General features: G+C 33.1%; 1 protein-coding gene across 1 annotated transcript; it reads right to left on the reverse strand.

Moving 5' to 3' along the window:
- Positions 1 to 1761: 1761 nt before the first annotated feature.
- On the reverse strand, positions 1762 to 10299 carry LOC134828953 (mucin-2-like). The gene is made up of 17 exons (XM_063841943.1): positions 9948 to 10299; positions 9438 to 9830; positions 8946 to 9170; positions 8737 to 8865; positions 8493 to 8585; positions 7833 to 8180; positions 7426 to 7686; positions 6922 to 7275; positions 5127 to 6479; positions 4582 to 4956; positions 4134 to 4403; positions 3783 to 3965; positions 3528 to 3629; positions 3067 to 3204; positions 2907 to 2954; positions 2616 to 2792; positions 1762 to 2507 (listed from the first exon to the last, which is right to left on the reverse strand). The coding sequence occupies exons 1-17, from the start codon at positions 10297 to 10299 to the stop codon at positions 1762 to 1764; spliced, it is 5547 nt and encodes a 1848-aa protein (XP_063698013.1).
- Positions 10300 to 18623: the final 8324 nt, after the last annotated feature.

Here is an 18623-nt window from a genome sequence, read left to right on the forward strand (position 1 = left end):
TTGAAAAGTTAATTTTAATTTTTTTTTTAATTAAAAAAAAATAAATAAATTTTCAATGAAAAAATAAGAAATTATTTTTTTTTATAAAAAAACACAAGAAAATTAATTTCTTGAATTAATTCAATTTATTTAAAAATATGTTTTATAGAAATAATAAAAAAAAAATAAATTTAATAAATTAAAAAAAAAATCAAATAAAATAATTAATCAATAAATAATATATTTTTAAAAAAGAAAATAATTTTTCAATGAAAAAAAATATGAGTAGGTAATTAATTTTAAATAAGAAAGTAAAAAATTTCTCAAACTTTTTGATTTAATTAATTAATTTGATTCAAGAATATTTTTATTTATAAAATAATTAAATTGAAAAATTTTGAAAAATTAAAAAAAAATATTTTTTTAATTAAAAACTTATAAATAGAATAAACCTTTAATAAAAAACGAATGAAAAATAAGAAATTATTTTTTTTTATAAAAAAATCTAGAAAGTTAAATTGTTTCTCAATTTTTTTGAAGTATGTAATTAATTATTTTAAAATAAAAAAAAATTAAAGCATTATTAAGAAAAAAAAATAAATTAAATAAATATAATATGAAATTTTTTTTTATTTGAAAGAAAACAAATTTTCAATGAAAATTTAAACATATTTTGTTAAAGAAATATTTAAAAAAATAAATTAATTAAAATAGGTATAAAAAAATTGAATAAAAAATAAATTTTTTTTTTTTATAAAAAAATAAGAAAGTAAAAAAATTTCTCAAATTTTTTGAATTAATTAATTAATTAAAAATAAAAACATTTTTTATAAAGAAATTATTTTTAAACATAAAATAAATTTAAATAATTACCTAATTAATATTTTTTATTTAAAAATATTTTTTTTCCTTTTCCAGAAATTCTTCTTATTACTCCTTGCCATTGCTGCAGTCACCTGCGCCCCAGCTGAAGAAGCTAAAAAAGTAGAAAACGACGACACCAAAGAAATACAAGACACTGCTGAGTCCCATTATCACGGATGGAACGGCTGGAATGGATGGAATGGCGGATACGCTCTCGGACACGGATATTCTCATTCCTTATCGCACGGTCTTGGACATTCCTATACTTTACATACTGCGCCTCGTGTGGTCTACCGAACTCTTCATACGCCAACTTATTATAACTATCACGCTTATCCTCATTACTACAGCGGATGGTCACGTGGTTCAGGATGGTGGTAAACAAAAGTTGTTTTTGATCAAAAAATGTAAATTTCTTCCGTAAATTTCACTATTTTCTGTTTGAGATTATTAATTTTTATGCTGATGATGATTTTTTTTTGACGAAAGTAAAAGTTGCTCATCATCGCCCATTCAGCACTTTCCATTTCTTTCGTTTTTATAGTTTTTTTTGGTGTATTAATAAAAAATGCTAATTTGATACATTTTAAATGATTTTTTTTCTTTATTTTTCTTTTCTCATATATTCATAACATCCGTCGAAAGTTGCTACGAGTTACACAAGATTTCGAACTAAAACTAGTCAGTTAAAGGTTTAAAGTCTAAAGTATTTTTTTTAAGAATGAAAACTATAAAACAGTTTCACATGTCTACACCTACATTAGGGATCGCTAATACTACGATGATGACAAAGGAGTTAAATTAAAGATATGGGGCGTTAAATAATAATAAGAGCTAAAATTAGTTGTACGAGAGAGTGGGAGCTTAAAACTTAAAATAAACAACGAATCAAAAAAATATCAAAGCAATGCCCGCTTTTTAGGCGTATGGACCACCTGTGGGACTTTGTGGATGATAACTACTTTGGCTTTGCTGTGATTTGACGGTGAACGAGGTGAGTTCACGTGACTTTTGGGGGCGCGAGAATTCAAAAGCGTTGTCAACTTGACTCTTGCTGTATGACGACGAGCTTCCATGGCTGCTTCCTCCTTGTTGTTGGCTCAAAGCGGAAACGACAACGGGAACAACACTATTGCTTGATCCAGAGCTGGAGCTTGAGAAGCTTCCGTGAGAGCTACCGCTGCTTCCTTGTTGTTGATTCAATGCAGAAACAACGACGGGAATGACGCTGTTGCTTGATCCTGAGCTTGAACCACTGCTAGAGTGACTTCCGTGGGAATTTCCTTGAGTTTGTGACAAGACAACTGGGAGGATGGCTTGTGTGTGAGAGTTGAAGTTGCTGCTGCTGCTGCCATGAGAAGACGAAGAAGATCCAGAGCTGCCAAATTTGTGGGAATGTTGGTTCAAAGTTGCTGAGATAACCAATGGGATCAAGTTGTTGTCGCTTCCTGAAGAGCTTCCGCTGTAAGATGACGAAGATCCGCTGCTGTAAGAGGATGATCCGCCGGAAACGGGTTGCAAACGAGTACTTTGTTGGTTGGTAGCTGTCAAAAGGGCGGGGATAATGTTAACATTGAATCCTGAGTTTTGGCTTGAAGAGGAGGATGAAGACGAAGATCCTGTAGTGATTGGGACAACCAATGGGGTTTGTTGTTGGTGACCTCCTGTAAGAAATTTTAAAAGAAATTATTGAAAAGATCCTGAAAAATATTTCAAAAAAGCTGAAATTTCGATAAAATCCCAAAAACGAAGCGAATTAGTATGAAAGATACCTTTATCTTTCGTCAAGTCAATGGGAAGAACATGCGAATTTTTTGACGCATGAATTTTCGCTGGAAGCGGAACAACTAACGGAGTCTCATCGGAGCTTTTTTTCTCCGTGGAAACGGGAAAAACTACAGTTTTTGTCGGTTTATCCGACGGCAAGGGAACAACTAACGGAGTCTTTTCTGTAAAATGGAACAAAATCAGTAATTGTTGCCATTTCAGAAGCGCGCCAAACTAACAACGAAGCGGAATTCACAACAAAGCGTTTCAAGCGTAAAAAACGAATCAAAATCTACCTTTGTGGGACGATGAACCAACGGGAATTACTTTAACGGTAGTAGAGCCTGTTTCAAAAGAAAATTAATGACTTTTTTGAACATTTTCATGTGGCGAAGCAACTAAGCATTTTTTTCGCAGCAATCAACGAAGCAAGCTAAAATTTGTCTTAGCAAGTACCTTGACTTTGTGAGCTCGGAATTGGAACGACTAATGGTGTGTCTTTGTGTTGATGTTGTTTGCCAGTCGACACTGGGAAGACAACATGAGAGGATCCTTTGTTACTCGAGGGGATTGGTACAACGAGAGGACTTTTTTCTGTAAAATTACGTTTTGTCAGAAATTTTCAACTTAAAATCTCATGTTTGTTAGTTCATAACGGAAAGTCAAAGCTTAAGCATGAGAGCGTAAAACAAAACTAAGCAGCAGTCCTTATCTTGTTTATCAGGGTCCAGCTTGAACGTCACAGCCACCAAAAACTTAAATAAATGTCAGTTGCGTTGTTGTCAAGGGTCTGTGATAATGTTCGATCAAACCATAAGCAAAATAAGGAAGGAAAGAAACTTACGCTTTAAGCGCTAGACTAGACTAGATAGAGGAAAGTAGAGAAGGTAGAAGAGGTAAAGGAAGTTAAAAACCACCTTTGTGTTGGCTTGAACCAATAGGAACAATCAGGTTTTGATCACGACCCGATCCTGAGCTGGGAAGAGGAACAATTAACGGTGTGTTTTGTTGGTTTTGACCTGCGAATCAAAATAAATCTTCATTTAAAAAAAAAGGGTAAAACAAGCAAGGAAGGTAAGCATAAATGAAGGCTGACGAGTTTTCGAGTCAACGAAAGAAAGCGTGAATCCACTTGAAGGAGACATGAAAGCACAACAATTTGTTATAGCAACCTTGGAAGTTCACTGGATAGACATTGGGTCTTTGATGCTCGTGCGAGCTGAAGGGAATCACAATTGGACCTCCCTGATGGTTATGACCCTGATTCAGTGAAACGGGATAAACTTGAGATTGTGCATGTCCTCCTTGTTGTGGAAGAGGAATGAATAATGGTGCTCGAGAGTGTTGGTTATAATCTGTGAAACAATTTAGCGGTTATTGAATATGCTATAAATATCTGTCTAAAAACAAGAGGCACGAAAGCACGGAACGAAGCGCGAGCAAATCATCATAATCGCAGAATTAGGCAAATTTGCGATAAAATCTTTCGTAAGCTTTGCTTATTCGGTAAAGATTGTAAAAACCTTGAACGTTAACGGGATAAACTTGATTGCCGGAGCCTTGTTTGCTTGGCAATGGAACAATTAGGGGACCTTGATTCTTGTTTGAACCTTCATTAACTGACACAGGGAAGACTTGCGATTGTGCTTGCCCTCCTGACGAGGGAAGGGGAACAATTAACGGAGATTGGTTTTGATTCTGACCTTGAACTGATACCGGGTAGACGTTTGTTTTTTGTTGCCCTTGTGAATTAGGTAAGGGAACAATAAGGGGTCCTTTATTGCCATTGTCGCCTAAAATTTGTGCAGTAAACGTTTTAATATCGAGTGCAAAAAAGTAGGATGGCAAGCATATTCGAAGCTATTGACTAAGGCGCGGGTATATTTTGTGTACATCAGGGTTACACAAAAAGCAATATTTAGCATTTCATACTATTTTGCGCTTTTGAAGCGTATTGCAAATCATATTAACCTTGATTTTGAACGCTAACAGGATATACATTAGGCTTTTGTTGGCCTCCGCTAGATGGCAGAGGAACAATTAAAGGAGATTGATTTTGGTTTTGCCCTTGGTTCACTGATACGGGATAAACTTCAGTTTTTTGTTGTTTACCACTTGAAGGAAGTGGGACAATTAATGGCGATTGGTTTTGATTCTGACCTTGAACGGATACGGGATAAACGCTTGGCGATTGTTGACCTCCGTTAGAAGGAAGAGGAACAATCAATGGCGATTGGTTTTGGTTGTTACGAGGATCTACTTGAACTGGATAAACGTTTGGTCTTTGTTGTCCTTGATTTGAAGAAGGTAATGGAACAATTAATGGTCCCTGTTGTTGATTTTGTCCTATAATTTGGTAATCGTGCGTTTAATAAGAATTCATAAAATTCAAGCATTTGCAGGATGGTAAGCATCGATAGCTTGAATTTTGATCGAGTAGACAAAAAAAGGGAAGCGTACGTATAAATATATCGTGGAAGCAGAGATAAGCGTGCGTTTTAAAGCTTTATATTAACCTTGATTTTGAACGTTAACGGGATAAACTTCGGTTTTTTGCTGTCTACCACTTGACGGAAGTGGGACAACTAATGGCGATTGGTTTTGATTTTGACCTTGTACTGATACGGGATAAACGCTTGGAGATTGTTGACCTCCGCGTGATGGCAAAGGAACAATTAATGGAGATTGGTTTTGATTCTGACCTTGTACTGATACTGGATAAACGCTTGCTGATTGTTGACCGCCTCTTTGTGGAAGAGGAACAACAAGCGGCGATTGGTTTTGGTTTTGATCTTGAATTGAAACTGGATATACGCTAGCAGATTGTTGACCGCCTCTTTGTGGAAGAGGAACAACTAATGGCGATTGGTTTCTGTTTTGATCTTGAATTGAAACTGGATATACGCTTGCAGATTGTTGACCGCCTCTTTGTGGAAGAGGAACAACTAATGGCGATTGGTTTCTGTTTTGATCTTGAATTGAAACTGGATATACGCTTGCAGATTGTTGACCTCCGCGAGATGGCAAAGGAACGATCAATGGAGATTGGTTTTGGTTTTGATCCTTAATTGATACTGGATATACGCTCGCAGATTGTTGACCTCCTCGAGATGGAAGGGGAACAACTAATGGGGATTGATTTTGGTTTTGATCTTGAATTGTCACTGGATAAACGCTTGCTGATTGTTGTCCGCCTCTTTGTGGAAGAGGAACAACTAATGGCGATTGGTTTCGGTTTTGATCTTGAATTGTTACTGGGTAAACGCTTGCTGATTGTTGTCCGCCTCTTTGTGGAAGAGGAACAACTAATGGAGATTGATTTTGGTTTTGATCTCTAATCGATACTGGATAAACGCTTGGAGATTGTTGTCCTCCTCGAGAAGGCAAAGGAACAACAAGCGGCGATTGGTTTTGGTTTTGATCTTGAATCGTCACTGGATAAACATTTGGAGATTGTTGACCTCCTCTTTGTGGGAGCGGAACAATTAATGGAGATTGATTTTGGTTCTGATCTCTAATCGATACTGGATAAACGCTTGGAGACTGTTGTCCTCCTCGAGAGGGCAAAGGAACAACAAGCGGCGATTGATTTTGGTTTTGATCTCTAATCGATACTGGATAAACGCTTGGAGACTGTTGTCCTCCTCGAGATGGCAAAGGAACAACAAGCGGCGATTGATTTTGGTTTTGATCTTGAATTGTTACGGGATAAACACTTGGAGATTGTTGTCCGCCTCTTTGTGGAAGAGGAACAATGAGCGGCGATTGGTTTTGGTTTTGATCTCTAATCGTAACTGGATAAACGCTTGGGGATTGTTGTCCTTGATTAGATGGAAGAGGAACAACTAAAGGTCCTTGTTCACGTTGTCCTAAAATTCCAAAATATTTTATTTTTCAACTGTGCTAATTAAAGTGTGAAAGCAGGTAGCACATTTTTATATGGCATCCAGAATACATTTTCCAAATATTTTGAATTTTGATAAATTGAATTTTGATTGTAAATTTTGTCATTGAAGCATATACAATACAGTGTAGCAGCCAAAACGATGTGTTTTCAAACCAAATATTTTTGTACGATAAATTTTGATCGCAAATTTTGATATAAAGCGAATTCCGAATTTGTGAATTTTGTTTGCAAATTTTTTCAATAAGCAATAATTTTACAAACTATAATATGAATTTTTGTGCAAATTTTGACACTAAGCGAATAATACAAACCAAAATAGTAAATTTTGTGTTTTAAATTTTGAGGTTAAGCAAGTAATTTCTTTGCAAATATAGAAAGCAAGTTTTAAGAATAAGAATATGAACCTTGATTTATCGAAACTGGATAAACTTGTGGAGTTTGTGGTCCTTGATTAGATTGAATTGGTACAATCAATGGCGATTGGTTTTGGTTTTGATCTCTAACTGTAACAGGATAAACTTGAGGGGCTTGTGGTCTTTGACCAGGCAATGTCACAATAAGAGGAGATTGATTTTGATTTTGATCTCTCACAGTGACTGGATAGACCGAAGGGCTTTGAGCTTGTTGCGATGGCAATGGCACAATTAGAGGCGATTGATTTTGGTTTTGATCTCTAATTGTGACAGGGTAAACTGATGGGCCTTGTGCTTGTTGTGATGGTAAAGGCACAATAAGAGGCGATTGGTTTTGATTTTGACCTAAAACATCAAATCGTTTTAAAAATTTTGAATTGTAAAAAGTAATCGCCAATACAAAGCCAAAATTGAACTACAAGTTGCAAATATACATATACAAAGCACTGAACTTTCAGATAAGCAAAGCAAAAATTTATGGAGTTGTATATAGACCTTGGATTGTAACGGGATATACGGAAGGTCCTTGAGCTTGTTGAGATGGCAATGGCACAATTAGAGGCGATTGATTTTGATTTTGGTCTCTAACTGTGACAGGATAAACTGATGGGCCTTGAGCTTGTTGTGATGGTAAAGGCACAATAAGAGGAGATTGATTTTGGTTTTGATCTCTAATTGTGACTGGGTAAACTGATGGGCCTTGAGCTTGTTGTGCAGGCAATGGCACAATAAGAGGCGATTGATTTTGGTTTTGACCTAAAACATCAAATCGTTTTAAAAGGTGAATCTTTAAAAATTATCGCCAATATAAAGCCGAATTTGAACCAAAAGTTGCAATGATATACAAAGCATCAAATTTTGAAAAAGAAGCAAAGCAAAAAGTTATTAATTTAAATAAAGACCTCGAATTGTCACGGGATATACGGAAGGTCCTTGAGCTTGTTGAGCTGGCAAAGGAACAACAAGAGGTGATTGGTTGGCATTTGGATCTTTGACAGTAACTGGATAAACGGATGGGCCTTGAGCTTGTTGTGAAGGCAATGGTACAACAAGAGGCGATTGGTTAGCATTTGGATCTCTAACAGTAACTGGATAAACTGATGGGCCTTGAGCTTTTTGTGATGGCAATGGAACAATAAGAGGCGATTGGTTCGCATTTGGATCTTTAACAGTTACTGGATAAACTGAAGGAGATTGTGGTTTTGGAGCGGGCAATGGTACAACGAGTGGCGCTTGATTTGCGTTCGGGTCTGTTGAAAGTAAGTTTTTTTTAGTTTTTGATCTTTTAAAGAACTCAAAATGAACCAAAGCAACAATCAGCAGCAGTAAGCATATAACGGGCAATACAATGCAGCAGCAGTAAGCATATAACAGACAATGCATATAACTAAGCACGGTAAGCATATTTTAGGATACAAATGTAAGCAAGCATTTACAAACAATAAATGTTTTCTAAATAAGCGAGAAACAAATAAAGCACTAAGCATTCAGATTCTATGGTAAGCAAGTCAAAAAGCAAAATAAAGCAGCAGTGAACTATTTCAACAAAATTCTCTAAATACCTTTGACAGTAACTGGGTAAACAGATGGTGGTTGAGGAGGACCTCCAGAAGGTGGTAAAGGAATAACTAATGGCGTAGGATCGGGTTTCTTAGCTGTAAAGTTAGTAAAAATGTTAAAACTCCCATTCAAAATTTGTTAAATGTTAGTAGCAGCAAAAGCATTAGGTTTATAAGTAACTCGAAAGTTACTGTTGCAATATGAAGCAAACTAAGCAAAGAGACGAAAATCAAACTAAATATTAACCTTCAACAGAAACGGGATAAACAGGAGTTGGTTGTTGAGGGCCGCCAGATGGAGGCAATGGAATAACCAATGGAGGTTCGTCTTTTTGTGGAGGACCAACATTAACTGGATAAACTGGAGGCGGACCAGCTAAATTTTTCCAAAGTTAAGTTTGTGTGTTATTGAATGTGATAAAGTATTATTAAATAATTAATTGAATTGGTACTTACGTTTGGGTGTTGGAGCTGGAAGAGGAACAACGATTGGAGATTCGTCTTGTTTTCCTTTGTATGGAATGTAGATTGGTTGATATTGAGGAGTTTTCGATCCCGATGAATATGGAATTGGGATAACTAGAGGAGGCAATTCAGGTTCCTTTTTGGGGATTGGGATAATGATTGTTTTACGACCGCCTGCTCCGCCAGCTGAAGCTCCTGCTGAAGCGCCAGATCCTCCTAAAAATACATAAAAAAACATTTTTTAACAAAGAAAAATTAGCTTTCTCTACAACATAAAGCTCTTAACAAAGTTTAGAGTTCAATATTGTCGAACATTTTCGAACAAATACGAACCGTTATAATGGAACATCATTTGTTGGCCTGTAATACCAAGTTTTGTTTCTTATAGCAAATTTTCATAATTTTTTTTTGAAAGTTTTATTCCAAAAGAGTGTGAATCTTCGAGAAAACAACAAGCAAAATACATAAGTAAAATTAACTTACCTCCGGGCAATCTAATGACGTAAGGTTCTCCATTTTGTCCTCCGGTAACTTGTGCGCCTCCAGACGATGCTCCAGCACTTGCACTTGCTCCAGATCCAGCTCCTGCGCCTCCCAAAGGAATGACAATTGGTTGTCCAGCGCCGCCTCCTGATCCGCCTTGAGATTGAGCTTGAGCTTTGGCAGCAACTTCCGAAAGATTAACAACAATTGGTCCGCCATTTCCGCCATGACCTCCAGCTCCAGATTGGGCTTGAGCCTGAGCTTGAGCTTGTGCAAGGTTAACGACGATTGGTTGTCCAGCATTTCCAGCTCCATGGGATTGAGATCCGCCAACGGCATGTCCTTCGGCAAGAGTTCCCTCAATGACACGTGGTTGAGTAGATTTTCCATTAACTGTCGATAGAAAGTTAAAATTGAATATTTGATCGGGCGTTATGCAAGTATTTTGTTACATAATGTCATACGTAACATGGAATTGCATAATTCTTTCACTTTTTCCTAAATATTTACCGTAGGTAACGTAATCCTTGACGACAGTACGTGGCTCATTGACTGTCACGAGTTTCTTGACAAGAATGGTCTTTTGCACAGGCACTTCTTGCGTAATCGTAACTTTACGGATCATGGGAATCTTTTCTTGAATTTGAACAGTACGAATTGGTTTTCCAGCCATTGGATCGCCAACCTTCACTTTTGCTGGCGGTAATTTTGCCAAGGTAAGGGGTTGTCCGACAATAACTACTTTGGGGCCTTGGTCTCCGCCGCCGCCCTTCTTTTTGTTGAATAATTTTTCCAAAATTGGCGAGCCATTACACACCGTTACGCACAACAGTGCAATGGTTAATGACTGTAAGAAATTCATATTTATTATTATTACTTTTTATCCTTTTTTTGTAGCATGTAATTATTTATCACAGTTCTTGATCATTAATTATTTCGTGCTTTTTCAATTTATTATTTTGTATTAATTTTTTTTTGCACATATATTTTCACTTTTTTCATATATTTTAGATATATCAACTTACACAAAGGAATAATTTCATTTTTTCTGATTTCTCTCTAATTTCTAACACTAATTTCTATTTTTTTTTCTTTCACTCTCTTAAAAATATCCGATTCGACGGATGTAAAACCTCGGAATGGTTTGTTATCACTTGATGCAACCGTTTTTATAGGATTTCACCAAAAATTCAAATTTTTAACATAAAAAAATCATCAACCTGTTGTGCGGTGAATGCAGTAACATAGAAATGTAACAGCAACAACAACAATACAACAATTCAAAGCGTTTGATATAAGCGAAGAAAGGAAGGAAAGAGAAAAAATTATTGTTTGTTTTGAATTTTGTGTGTAGTTTTTGGGTGAAATGGTGATGAGATGAAAGATACGTAGAAGGTAGAAAGAAAGAAAAAAAGTTGATTTAGGAAAAAAATTCATAAATTTTTAATTTTTTTTTTGTAGCGATATCCGTGCTTTAGTTATAATATCCATATCCAATAGGCAATGAAAGCGAAAACTAAAAATCAATATTATGTATTATCACCGGAGATATTCATCCTCGGAATCGCTGTGAGAAAAATTCAAAACTATTCGGAAGTTTATTAACAAAAAATTATGGAATAATTTTTGCCAAAATAATTAAAAAAGGTAATTTTTCATTTATGAAGTAATAGACCATAAAGCGGTTGACGATCTCTGTGAACTTGTCTATTAATATACAATTGTTTTCTTTTTTGTCTGCATAGCTTACAGCACAAGATGTCATACACGCGCTTCCAAATTTTGTTTTTAATTACCGATTTTAAGTCAAAAATTTTAGTGCCGAGTTATGTTAAATTGTAGCATTTTTTTCTGTCACAATCGTGAATTTCATTAAAAATGCATTTTAGTTTATAGTCGAGTGAATTTGAGTTAAAACTTTAAAAATTGACAACTTAAAAGACATGAAAAATTTAAAACCGATTAATTTAGCATAATGCAATCGAGTTATGGATGGAAAAATCTAGAAGCTTAAGTGCAAAAAGTGAATTAAAAAGTTTAGTGTATGAAATGATGACAAACCTTATAAAATGTAGTTTTTGAGATAATACAAGTAATTCTGACCTAAAAATAGGTTAAAACATTTTAAAAATAGAACATTTCTGATAAGATTTTATGAAAAAGTACTCTTCAATACTATTAATGAATTAATAAGAGTAGATCAAGAAAATTTTTGGAGAAATTTCTGGTAAGATACCTTGGCTATATTTGTATATTAATATAATAATAATTTGATGAGCAGCGGGGTGACAAAGCTAGACCATATTAAAAGCTCACATATCAGAGGGTCTTTGCAAATTCAAAATACCGTCACTGAAAAAATTCACGAAGAACGAATAGCTTGGTTCCAGAAAGTTGACCAACATCCGCAAGAACAAGTCACGCAACGAGCCATCAACATGCAAAAGCCAGCGAGACGTCAAAGAGGAGCTCCAAAAACAACGTGGTTGCGCCAGATGCAAAAAAGAAGGCAACTTTACGGGTTAACTGAAGAAGAACAAATACAAAGACAAGAGCCAAGAAGAAGACTTCGTTCCTTCCAACAAAATGCTAACCTCATGAATAATACTTGATTATTATTGATTGAGAAAACAATTGACTAGTTTTAAGACGAAAGATTCAAAATAATAATTTTTTTATTATTCAGTAGGTAAATTATTTAGATTTAATTTGAAGCGAAAAAAAATTAGCGACAAATAGCTAAGATAAAAATTGATATCAGAAAGCACATGCGTATTCTGAAACTGTTTAGTCATTGTTTGATAAATTTTTATGCCAATTTGGGTTAAAATGATGATAAGACGAACACCTGCAACTAGATTAAAGAGACAAATTAGAAAATTATTTTTTATGATTCGAAAAATTACGATTTACAATGATTCCGATGAGCCAAAAAATCATACATTTCAGAAATTAATTAAAAATAAACACTGTTAGTTTCATACTTAAAAGACCATAAAAGACTATAGATAATTGAATGACATTTTGTTTAAAAATAATAATGAAAATTTATTGAATACAAACATAAGGCTTCTTTCAATTTTGTATTGTTTTAAGCCAGTTTCAAGTCATTTACGGAACTACAACAAAGGAATTTGTCTACACCGGCCGCCTCCATTGCTTTCAACGCATGAGTTATGTATCAAAAAACCCACAAATTATGTCAGTTAGATCACACTCACTTAACTTTATGGCTATTATGCCACAAATTAAGCCCTTTAAAACTGTCTCTTCACATATTTTTGACTATAAAACCGAAATTTACATAATTATTAAACATCATTCCCGCGGAAATATTTCAAACAATAATGAAATGCATCAATGCACAACACTGCCCATTGATGCATTTTTGGACTATAGACAACACACTTGTCTCCGTCTCTCAACATGAATTTTGGCTGGTAATAAAGTGCGTGTGTCAGAAATCTATCGGCATCATGCAACAAGTGTCGAAACAGGTCCATAACTCTCTTCTTCTCTCTTTCACTCGTAGGTCATGGTCGAACTTTTACTACTCGTGCTTGCATTTCCTCACGGCACTCGAAGATTTTTTTTATATAAAAAAATATTTAAATAGAAATTAGTGTTAATAAATAATCAAAAAAAGTTGATAAATTTGCATAAATATTTTCGTTTGGTCCATGCACGAAATGGATATGAAAATAAACGTACGTTGATGATGATGAGATGTTATGTAAAAGAAGATTTTTTTGTACATTTCCGAAAAATATTCAATTTCTTTCTTTATTTGCTCCACGGACGCTACTTTTTCCATTTGCATTTTTGCCTAGACAAACATTTGCTTACATCAGATATGAAAGTGGTAAAAATGTCGTTTAGCGAGACATTTTTTAAGCGAAATTGTCCTTGAGTGAAACTTTAAAAAATTGTTATGATGTTGGTTGTATTGATAGGCAAAAAAGCTTTTAGATGTATTTGACAAATGAAAATTTTATTTTTTACATTTTTTTTTTCAAAAAATTTAAATAATAAATTTTAGAATAATTTTTATTAATTTTTAAGATTCATAAAATGATTTTGTAAAATATGTTTAAGAAGTCTATACTTGTCAGTGCAGGTTTTATCACAATGGGCACACTTAAACTTCGATCCAAAGTGAATTTTGATGGTATGAAGATCCAAGTTATGCCGAGTTGTGTAGGATTTGTCACATTGATCGCATTTATGAACCACTTTCCGACATGCAATTCGATTGGTATGATTATTTTTGACATGTTTTTGCAGAGCTGCTTTAGTTTTTAACATCGAGTTGCATGACGGGTAAGTACAGGAAAATGGACGCTCCAAATGAGATTTCATGTGTCGTCTGTAGTTGCCAGGTAGCGTAAATTCTCTTTCACATTTTTCGCATTTGGTTTTCGGCTTTGCTCCGTGAACGCCATCCATGTGAATTTGCAGATCCGATTTCGAGTTTAAATTTTTGTTGCAAATTGTGCAGACGTATTTTGCTTCTTCCAAATGATGAAAAGATAAATGATCCCTAAGGCGAGTTGCATTCGGGAATCCTTTCTTGCAAACGATGCATCGCAAACGAAATTCCTTCTCATGAACCTCTCTGACGTGTTTGCCAAAATGTCTGGTTTGAATCAACTTGCTGCAAAATTCGCATTTTTTTCGTGTTTTCTGTTTCAAGTGGATGTCAACCAAATGTGACTTCAAACAAACCTTTGAATTGAATATTCTTTGACAAAAATCACAAATATATTCTTCTTTGTGCGTTTTCATGTGCCAATACAAAGAATTTTTATTGTAAAAGTGCTTCTCACATTCGTCACATTTTGTAGGTTTATGCTTTGCTTGATAGTGTTCCCGCAATTTTTCTTTGGGGAAAAAATGGATGCAATATTTGCATTTTATGCTATTCGGTTGATTTTTGATAAAATCGTTCAGATGCGTATTCTTATGATGCTGTAGTCCTTGTCTTGATGTGTAAGTTTTTTCACACAAATCACAATTAAATTGTTTAGTTTGCTTTGTCGTTTCCATTTTAGATGTTCTTTCTTGTACGATCCTTGAAATACTGACTTACTAATGACGTTACTAAAAACATCTGCTTGACACGAAACGGCAACACGATCATAAACGAAACGGACCCGAAGTGCATCAAAACATTTCGTTAGAATTCAGAATTGTGTTCTGAATAACCTGTTTCGCAACTGTTGTTAAAATTCTTAAAAGTCAATAATTTGTGACAGAATTTTTGGCGGGATTTTCACTGCACCGGCTTAGCACCTGCCCTCTGCCATTAAACGACAAGTTTTGCAATAATCGACAAAATATTGCTTTGCGTTAAGCCAACGACATAAAGTGAATGTGATAAACATGACAAATGATCAAAAAATGTGACATAACTTTATATTTTTCCCGTTGTTTCGTTTCTTCATTTGACGGCAATTTGATTTATATGTGAATTTAAACTGAAAACTATTGAAATTCGCTTTGAAATTTCGTTAAATTGACCCAATTCAGTAAAAATTCAGCAATTTTTGACTCATATTGCTTCTGATAATTCATTTCTAACATCGCCAAAAATTTCACGTCAAATAAATTTATTTTTAAATAATTCGCAAATATCATTTTTCACTTCTCATCAACATTCAAGCATCTGCTATTGATATCTAAAACATTTTTGCGATTCGATTGATTTAGACAAATGATGTCTCTTGTTGTTTAATTCATTAATAAAAACCGATGATAGTTTTTGGTGCGTTTCGCTTTTTATTATTTCTTGTTTTTTGGGGTTTTGAGTAGAGAAATTGAAATTTGAATTGAATGAAACAATGTGCGAATTTACCCGGACATAAAGTGACCTTTAATATCCGAATAAAAATATGAATTTAGAAGAAATTTCATTCAAAAAATGTGTGTGAAGAGAGAAAATTATGTAATAATTTTATGGTTGAATCTGATTTCGTAGCGTTAGCAGTTGTTAAATGTCGATGCGATGATGTTAGAGAAGAAAATTTACATTTTTGATCGATTTCTTTTGGAATTATTGTTGGTGAAGTGATGTAATTGCAAGATGATTTAAACAGGTTTGGAAGCGGAGAAAGGAGCTTTAGGTAAGTTTTTTGATTTTTTTCTCAATTATTTAAAAAAAAAAATTTTAGGTACCTTTTCTGGGAAAATTATTAAAATTTTTATCTCTTGTATTTATATTTGGATCAAATATTTTCCTGAATTATCTTAAACTTCTGAAAAAAAACGATTAATTAAAGTAAATATTAAAAAAAAAACAAAACAAAATGTGAAGCGTAAAAACTTACAAATTTTATACAAAACAAAGGAAATTAGGCTGTTACAACTATCGAAAATGTTTTGGATTTTAAGAAAGATTATTATATCTCACCCGATTTGAGCATTTCCACGAAAAGATGCCATGAGATTTTTTGACGGTTTTGTGTGATTTAGACCTACAATAGTCCAAAAAAGTCAAATTCAAAAGTTTAGAATGAGCTATTGAGATTTAAGACATTTTTTTAGTGCATTTATGGTTTTTCAAATAACTATTTGGCAAGCCCCATCTCACTGAAATTGCATACAAACATTTAAGCTCATTCTAGAATTTTGAATTCAGTTTTTTTTGACTATTTTAGACCTAACTAACACAAAACCATAAAAAAATGTATGTAAAACTATAAATTATTTTTATTCGAAATCTTGAACATTTTTGACTCAAAATCTGAAAAAATGAGAATATTTTATACTATCTTTGTTCAAAATTAAGCAAAAATTTATGAAATTTTGAATATTTTTTGGTTTTTTGATACTCTATAACTCAAGATTTTTTAAAAATAATTAGGAAGGAAAATATCTAAAACATTTTCGACAATTGTAACACACTCAGATTGACGCACTTTTCTTGGTACTAAGTCGTTTAGACTTGCATTGTTTGGTAAAACGGGTAAAACAATGTTTTAATCTATATCTTTTTGTATTTTTAGCTTATACTTTTCTTTTATCTTAATTTTTGATAAAATCATATCATCTAAAGTAATTGAAAGGCAGTTGAACTCTAACAGTGATTGCGAAAACTACAAAAACAAAAAATATTAGAAAAATGAAGAAAATTAAAGTTTTTACATTTTTATTAATTTTCGTACTTACGTATAAATGTTTATGTAGCCGATTAACATCGATGGACACTCTTCAACCAGACCAACGCCTCCAAAACCTTCGGATATTAATCCACAATCGACAGCTACTGGAAGAGGATCTTATTTCGAATACGCCGTTCGAAACATCATGCAAAATATGTTTTTCTTCCCGCAAGTTCAAACAAACAGCGATATTACTGAAAATGAGCAGATGGTCTATTATTACCACTTACAGTTAATGCACATCGATTTAGTAAAATATTTTTTTAATTTTTTTTGTTTCATTTTTAAAAATAATTTTTTTTACTTAGTTATGGACTCAAAATTGGATGCGTGAAAATCCAGGACGATATCCAGATTTAAATTTACTCCCATCGCGAGCTGTTCAATTTTATTACAAAAGCGATGTTCCCTACAGATTTGAAGATGGGCGTCAACGCACGTTACTTAGTCATAGATTGGTGTGCGAAGAGTGCAATCGACAATTTCACTGTAATGTTCATCATTTGCACAATCATTTTCCTCCCATGCAGTTAAACGGGAGCTTTTTACCTGTTTTTGTGCCGTCCAATGATGCAAAAAATAAAACGCAGTTGGGACAAGAAGAGCCATTTACGTGTGCAGGAGCTTCAAATGGACATTTTATGAGACCTCCAAGTACGACGGAAGATCCGTTTCAACCGCATTTCAGGAATTACGAGTATCATATTTTAAGGGATGAATTGAGAAAGTTGAAAAAATCTCATGGGACTCACAAAAAGAGGGTTTATAGCTGAAAAATAAGAAAAAAATTATATATAGGTATTAGATATGTTGTCTTGATTTTAAGAATTTTTTTAGATTTATTTTTTTAATTTTAGAAAATATCGAGTATTTTCTTAAATTGATTTTTTAGAAAAAAAAAGTTTAATTATTTTATTATTTTTGGAAAACATCATTAAAAATTTATTTTAAGAGATCCATAAATCTGCAGTAAAATTATCTTTTGACAAGGAAAAATATGAGTTTCGGAAGTTTTTTCAAAAAAATTAAATGAATAATTATTTGAACAAAGATAAGAATAACAAATAAGAGTATTTTTTGTAGTAAAAATTAAACATATTCAGGCAACTTTGCAATTTATTATGAGAGGCTTATCAAAAAAAAAAAAAAAATCTGTGGATTTTTATACAATTTTAGTTTTAAAGTGTACCTAACGTATATAATTGAAAAAAAAACTTAATTCAGAATTTAATTTTGTTTTCTCAAAATTTTTTCTTTTTTTTTATTTTTTACTGAAACTCCAAAGTTTAATATTTTAACTAATTTTGTGTTTTTTGTAGGTATTTTAAGTTTCATTTTTTTTTAGTTTATTATAATTTTTTTTATATTTTTTTTGCTATTTATAAATTATTCAAAAACAATAATTTTTTTCGTTAAATTATCTCCATTAATTTCCATTAAAGGCATGAAAAATGAAATTTTAATTTTTTACTTAACCAAAGCTTTATTTAAGTTAAAATTTTTATTTTAGTTTTTTTTTACTCAAGTTAGAGACAAAAATTTTTTTGTTCACTAAAAAGTGCTTTTTCATTAAATATGAAAAAATTTAAATAAAAATTAATTATAAAACTCATAAAAATTAAAAAAAATATTAAAAAATATTTTAGAACCAAAAAAATTAAGAAAAAATTCTAAAAGTATAAAAAAATAACTTTTGTAAACCACAAAAACCTCCTTTTAACTCAAATATTAAATTAAAATGCACTAAAAATCACCAAAGTTATTTTTTTCCATGCAAAGTCAATAAACAAACAAATTGAATGCTATTTGTCATTCGAATCGCAAGTCATTCATTGAACGCAAATCCGCACTCTCAGAATTAATTGCATAATTTTTTTGTCTTAATCTCGTGCGTCGTGTATGTGTCATCGGTGTTCCGCTTGAAATACCCGATTATTGATAAGCTTTGTCTTTGTTTTTTTTTTCTGTTTTTACAGCGAATAAATTAATTCGCTTATCTTCTGTTCAATTAGTTCTCATCAAGCAT

This window comes from Culicoides brevitarsis, chromosome 2 (genome assembly GCF_036172545.1).
Source record: "Culicoides brevitarsis isolate CSIRO-B50_1 chromosome 2, AGI_CSIRO_Cbre_v1, whole genome shotgun sequence".
NCBI lineage: Eukaryota > Metazoa > Arthropoda > Insecta > Diptera > Ceratopogonidae > Culicoides > Culicoides brevitarsis.

Bases quoted from the DNA above. Each gene is read 5' to 3' on its own strand.
- LOC134828953 (XM_063841943.1), bottom strand. From the start codon at position 10,299: ATGAATTTCTTACAGTCATTAACCATTGCACTGTTGTGCGTAACGGTG. The intron at 8,181-8,492 runs GTATTTAGAGAA...TACTTTCAACAG, and splicing joins TTACCCAGTTACTGTCAAAG to ACCCGAACGCAAATCAAGCG. The intron at 2,955-3,066 runs GTACTTGCTAAG...CTTTTGAAACAG, and splicing joins TCCGAGCTCACAAAGTCAAG to GCTCTACTACCGTTAAAGTA.